Here is a 6,000-nt window from a genome sequence, read left to right as displayed (position 1 = left end):
TGCATAGTGGAGTCGCTCTGGTCCATCAAGCCACTAATACACATTCTTACAGGGCTGAGTATCATTTATTAAACCTGGAGGCCTGCCTGGCGAGGGGGGCAGAGGCTCTGGGAAGCAGCCAGCGGTGCTGAGGAGGTGAGAGTTTGCAGACACACACACACACACACACACGCACAGAGAGTTATTTGTTGTGCCTCATTGATGGGAAATGAAATAAATCGCGCTCTGAGCGCTGCCCGCCGTGTGACACACCCCGGGGACAGGCAGGGCTCGCTGGCTGCTCCGGGCTGGGCACAGCTGACATCGCTCAGCATCACTCCAGGCACCCCTGTTCTCCCCATCCCTGTTTTCCCCTCCCGAGCTGCCACTGCAGCGCTGCGCACCTCCTGGTTTTTCTCGTCCCCCTCGCCTTTTCTCTCTTTTTCCTCTCCTTCTTTCTTCACCTCTTTTTCTCCTTTTCCTCCTTCCTTTTTTTCTTTTCTTTCCCCTTCTCTTTTCCGCTCTTTCCTCTTTTTTTCTGCTTTCCCCCTCTCCCTTTGCTTCTCTTTTCCCTCTCGTTTTTCCCTCTTTTCCTTCCCTTTTTTCCCTCTTCTCCTTCTTTTTCCTCTCTCCTTTTTCCCTCTTCTTTTTTCCTCTTTTCCCTCTCCTTTCCACCTCTCCCTCTTCCCCCTCTCCTTTCCCTTATCCTCCCTCCTTCCTCATCTCTAATTTTCCCTCCTCACCCCCTCTTTTTTTTCCCTTTTCCTCCTCCTTTCCATTTCCCCCTTTTTTTCTTATTTTTTCCTCTCTCCCCATTCTATCTCCCTCCCCTTTCCCCATCACTTTAAGAAAAAAAAAGCCAACAAAACCCAACATCAAACACCACCCCACCACCAACCACCAGCGCAGCGCTCTCCGCGGGCCGGCGGGGCGGGCGCGGGGCGGCGCTGCTCGGCTCGGCTCGGCTCGGCTCGGCTCGGCTCGGCTCGGCTCGGCTCGGCTCGGGCTCGGCTCGGGCTCGGCTCGGCTCGGGCTCGGCTCGGCTCGGCTCGGCTCGGCGGCGCTCCCGCTCCCCCCTGCGCGGGCCCCGGCGCGGAGCCGGGCGCGCCCGGCGGAGCCGAGCGGCGGAGTTACATTGTTGGAGTTTGCCACAACTCCGCGGCCTCGGCTGCGCGGAGCCGCCGCTGCGGGGCCGCTGCGGGGCTGCAGCCTCCCCGCTGCCTCCTCCTCCTCCTCCTCCCTTCCTCCCTCCTCCTCCTCCTCCCCGTGGGTGTTTTTTTTCCCCTCCTCCCCTCTCCCCCCGCGCTGATTTCCCTCCCCTCCGCCCGCCCTGCCTGTGTGTTTTCGCCGCCGCTCTCGCCGAGCCCCTTGGCATGAGTTAAGCACCAGCCATGGACACCAAACACTTCCTGCCGCTGGGTGAGTTCTGTTCCGAGAGATCCTCCGTTCCTGCCGCGGGGGGTGGGGGGTGCTTCGGGGCGATCAAACCGGCGCCTGTCCTGCCGCCCCCCGGCTCCGTGCCCTTCCAGCGGCGCTCCGGGGGCGGCGGCCGGGGGATGCGCTCGCCCCTTCCCCGGGGAGCGCGGCGGCGAGCGGGCGGGCCGGCCCCATTCCCCGGCCCCGGCCCCTGCCTCGGAGTTGGTATTTTTGTTTTGGTTCGCTTGGGGGTTTTTTGGTTTTTTTTTTGTTTTTGTCCCCGTGGCGCAGCCGGCGGGCCCCGGGTGGGGAGCCGAGCCGAGCCGAGCCGAGCCGGGCCGGACCGGACCGAGCCCAGCGGCGCTTTGGAACGGGGCACCGGAGATCCCCCTCCCCGCCGGGGCTCGGCAGCGCTCAGCCTGTGCTTCCCCCTCTTGCCTTCCTCCTCCGTTTGTTTTTTTCCTTTAATTTTTGACTTTTCTCCTATTTTTTCCTCTCCCCGCGGCATCCGGGGCGCGCAGCCGGGCCGGCCAGCCTCTCCTCCCGCATCGCCGGCTCCAGACCCTCCTGCCTTTTTGTTCTTATTTTTTTCTCCCCCCCACTCCCTCCATCTCCTCCTTTTAGTTGCGTTTGAAAACCTTATTTCCAGCCGGAGTTTGCCATCGTTTGGGTGACTGAGTCAAGTCCTGGCTTGTAAGGGCGAAATGCCTCCTGCGTCTCGCTTCCAGGAGAAGTGATATTGCAGAGCTCAGGGCTCGGGGTGGGGGGAAGAAAAGTTGGAGCGAAGTCGCCTGGCGCCGAGTCCGGGCGAGGGGGAAGAGGGGCGAGTCCTGCCATCCCTGTCCCCGCTCGGCCCGGTGGCTTCCAGCCCAGCGAGCCATGGCTAGTGAGACCATCCCTTCTGGCTTTGCTGGGCTTTAAATCTCTGCTCAGCCTCTCCAGCCTGTGGTGGTGTGTTTTGTTTGTTTGTTTGTTTGCTTGCTTTTTTTTTTTTTTTTTTTGGCTTGTTTTGTTTACAAATCGCAATTTCAGTTTCGAAGAGCAGAATAAATACAAACAAGAATTGCGAGGTCTTCAGCAAGCAAAGCCACCGGGGAGGGTTTGTGGTGGTCTGGGGGCTTTGGCAGGGAGACCCTGGCCCTGTGGGCTGGCAGAGCTGTAGCTGGCATCTCCATTCCCCCAAAAATCAGTTTTACTGGGCTGGGAGGTGGGAGATGCTGCTGGCCTGACTAACCCAGGAGCTGCTGCTGGGGCTGAAAGCATCTTCCCTGCAGTGTGTCCCAGAGTGGGTCCTGATTCCAAATCCAACCAGCTCCTCTTGGTTGGCTCCAATTCAGGTGTTGGGGCTGATGCCAGCAGAAGGTCCCTCTCTTGCCACACTGGAGTGGTTTAACCTTAGGGTTGGCTGTTTGGGGGATTCACATTTCCTTGGATGCTCTTGTGGAAGACACTCCAAACCCCTCTTGATCCGGGCAGGCTGAGGCCCCTGTGTATGTTAAATGTGTTCTCTGCCAGTCGTGAGCTCTCCTGTTATGCTGTAAATGCTAAAAAATGTGTTGTGTTATTAGTCAGGTTGGTAGGAGGGGGGAGATTCTGTGTCACTGCTGGCTCGGGGAAAGGTTTTCACGCTGGTGCGAGTGGAAAACAACTGATTAATCTGCTCATTTAGACATGTGGGCATGGTGGGGCTGTGCCACACACTGTGCAGCACACCAGGAGCATCCCCAGGGAAAACAGGGCAGCCCCCCAGGACTGGGAGAGGTTAAAACTTCCCATCCTTGTCTCAGGAGAAAAATCTCATCTGCCTGTGGGATGTGTGGTCTGGGATTGTGTCTGCTGCAGGAGAGACTCCTCAACTTTATCCACTGCTCTTTGATTACTGATTATTGGGAAAAAATCCCTTTGGCTGCAAAGGTTGCTGCAGGTTTTGGAGGGGCAGATTTTGGTCCTGCTGCAGGCAGGTTGTGTCTAAAAGCTTGTGGGCAGTTTGTGGGATTGAGGGGAATGTGACCAGAGACCTTCCCAGGGTGGAACTGAGTGAGCCATGGGGGCTCTTTGGAGGTAGGATTGTCCAAAACCCACCAGGTCCTGACTTTGCAGAGTCCTGGGGTGTTTTGCCAACCCTATGCCATGTCATTTTTGGGAGAAAAACAGCCCAGCCTGTGGAGTTTGTTTCTCTACACACCAGCACAGGCCTGAGCTGAGGAACAGCAGCAACACAGCCAAAAGCCTACTCTGTCACTGTGTCCCCAAAAATCTCAGCCTGGTTTGGCCCAACAAGGCCAACCTGGTGGTGGTTCCTGGCCAAGTCCTGCCCGTGGTTAGACTCAGATAACCCTGCTGATGTCATGGCTGGAAGCTGGGCCAGCACTGGGCACTTTTAATAGTAGTATCTCATTTTCCTGCTTCTCTGAAGAGCTGCTGGCAGATGCCAGCCAGAGGCTCCCTGTGAGGACAGCAAGTCCTGGGCATCTCCCAGGCTGGCTGCTGTCACCTGTCTGCCATCCCAGTGCCAGGACAACCTGGGGTCTGTGGGCACCTCCACAGCCCGGGTGAGGCTTAAAACACCTCAGGGTCCAGCAGATGCTGCCTTAGAGCCATCTGGAGTTGCAGTCCTGCCTTTACTAGGCTTAGCTTGCTAAGGGCTGTCCTGCTTTTGTTCCTCTGTGCTGTGCTGGGGCACCAGGAGGAGGAAAATCTTGAAAAATCTGTGGTGCAAGTGCTTTTGAGGCTGTGGGGATCACCTCTGGTGGGGTGCACGGGTCAGGCTTTAATGGTGCCAGCATGGTGCAAAAAAAGACTTGATTCTTCAGGTGTCTGCTTGTCCCCAAGGCTCTGACTTTAACAATCCTCTTAGTGCTTTGTTTTCCCTTTGGCAATTCCCTGGGTATCTCTGGAGTGGACAAGAGGGGTGGTGAGCTCAGGGAGCCTTCTGTCAGGGGGAAGAAACAGTTAACGGGTGTCCGAGGCCGGCGCTTCCCTCCGGAGGTCACTGCAGCGGGTTGTAACCTCTGCGTGTTCATCTTCCCAGCCCTGCAGCCGTGCCAGGGCTGGCTGCAGCTGCTCAGGATGTGGGGTGAGAACTGTCCGTGCCGTGCTCCTGGGGAAAAAACAGCAAAACAACCCCCTGGGTATGGCTAGGGGCATCCATCAGGCGCCTTCATCCTGCATCCCCTGGGCGTGTGGTTGGGATGAGCCTGGGTGCTGCATGGAAATCCTCAGTGGGATCTTCTGTCTGGGTTGAGATCTCGCCACGATGCTCAGTTCTGCCCCTTCAAACCCTCAGAAATTCGCAGCTGATGTGGGAATCTGCCGGCAGGAAAACTTCTGAAAGATGTAGGATGGTCTGAGCATCGCGGTGAGGAAGGAGGAATCCTCTGCCCTGCGTGGGGTTGGCTCTGTGGGATGGAGCAGGAGATAAAGCCAGGTTGTGTCCTGGTCTTGCTTTCTGGAGACTCGTGTAGAGCTCGACCTCTGCTCGTTGACATATGCAAAACAAGCTGGGGAGGAATTTCTGCTTTTTCCACAATCTGGGCTGTGACAGTGAAGTAAATCCTCGGAGCGTCCCCGAGTTTTTTCCACGTTGTCCTGCTGTGTTGGAGGGGAACGTTTGTGTTTCTCAATTTTAGGGCATTTTATTTATTTGAGAGAGAGCGGGGGAGAAAGCCACAGAATTTGAGTTATTCATTGCAAATATTATTATTGGCGTTTTGCTCCTGTTGAGGGGAAAAAAAAAAAAAAAAGCAAGGGGGGAATCAAAACATTTCACTGGAAAATACACCCTGGCTTCGTCCCACCCACATCTTCAAGGCGAAAATAAATATTTATTAAGAAATGGGTTAAAAACCTTTTTGTTGAGTATTGTGTTCTGCAGCAGGGGTGGGTTGCCATATGCCAGAGCCCTGCCACCCGGCCAAATTTTGGATTTTTTAGGGTTTTTTGCAGGATGGTTGAGGGAAGAAATAAACAGAGGAGCTGTGGGTGCTGCAGGGCTTGGGCTTTGCTTTGCTCCTGCCTTGCCTGCGTGTTCTGTGAGCATCCTGGTGCCTTTTCCCGGGGATTGTGTGTGCTCAGAGTATTCCCCGAGGCTCTTGGCTGTCTGAAATCCCCGAATCATTCCTGCTAAAAATATCCCGGGAGTGAGACAGCAAGAAGTGGTGGCCCTTGGCGAGGGGGGTGGTGATGGCTGGGGGACACCAAGGGGTCCCTGTGCCCTGGCTGGGCTCCTCCTCTGAGCCAGAGCCTGGGATACCTCAGTCCCCTGCTGGCCCAGGGCTGCAGGGACCTTCCCTGCGAGCTGGGCAATCTAATTGGGCTCTAATTAATCCTTCTCTGGCTGCAGTCCCCATGTCTGAGCCGTCATCACCTCCCGTGGCAGGGGAAGGAGCTGGGGCTCTGAGCTGGGCTGTGGGGGGATCTGGGCAGTGCAGAGGGATGCTGAGGGCTGTGGAGGGATGCTCAGAAGGAGGAGGGATGCTCAGAAGGATCAGAAATGCCCAGAAGGATGAGGGATGCTCAGCACTGTGCAGGGATGCTCGGCAGAACGGATCCAACCCAAGCACTTCCCTAATTGCTTCCTAAAAGGCCCAGGTGGGCTCTGCGAGT

The 6,000-nt window shown here is 56.5% G+C and overlaps 1 protein-coding gene across 1 annotated transcript in view; it reads left to right on the top strand.

Annotated features, from left to right (window-relative positions):
• The first annotated feature begins 1,045 nt into the window (after positions 1–1,045).
• Positions 1,046–6,000, top strand: part of RXRA (retinoid X receptor alpha) — a 91,852-nt gene continuing 86,897 nt past the window's right edge. The window contains exon 1 of the mRNA XM_085076865.1: positions 1,046–1,398. Within this exon, the coding sequence (XP_084932991.1) occupies positions 1,371–1,398 (28 nt within the window). The 5' untranslated portion in view covers positions 1,046–1,370. The remainder of the gene's footprint in view (positions 1,399–6,000) is intronic.

Source organism: Lichenostomus cassidix, chromosome 17, assembly GCF_008360975.1.
Source record: "Lichenostomus cassidix isolate B80296 chromosome 17, HeHo_3.0, whole genome shotgun sequence".
Lineage (NCBI taxonomy): Eukaryota > Metazoa > Chordata > Aves > Passeriformes > Meliphagidae > Lichenostomus > Lichenostomus cassidix.
Note: the sequence above shows the minus strand (reverse complement) of the source record. Positions and strands in the feature narration are given on the sequence as shown.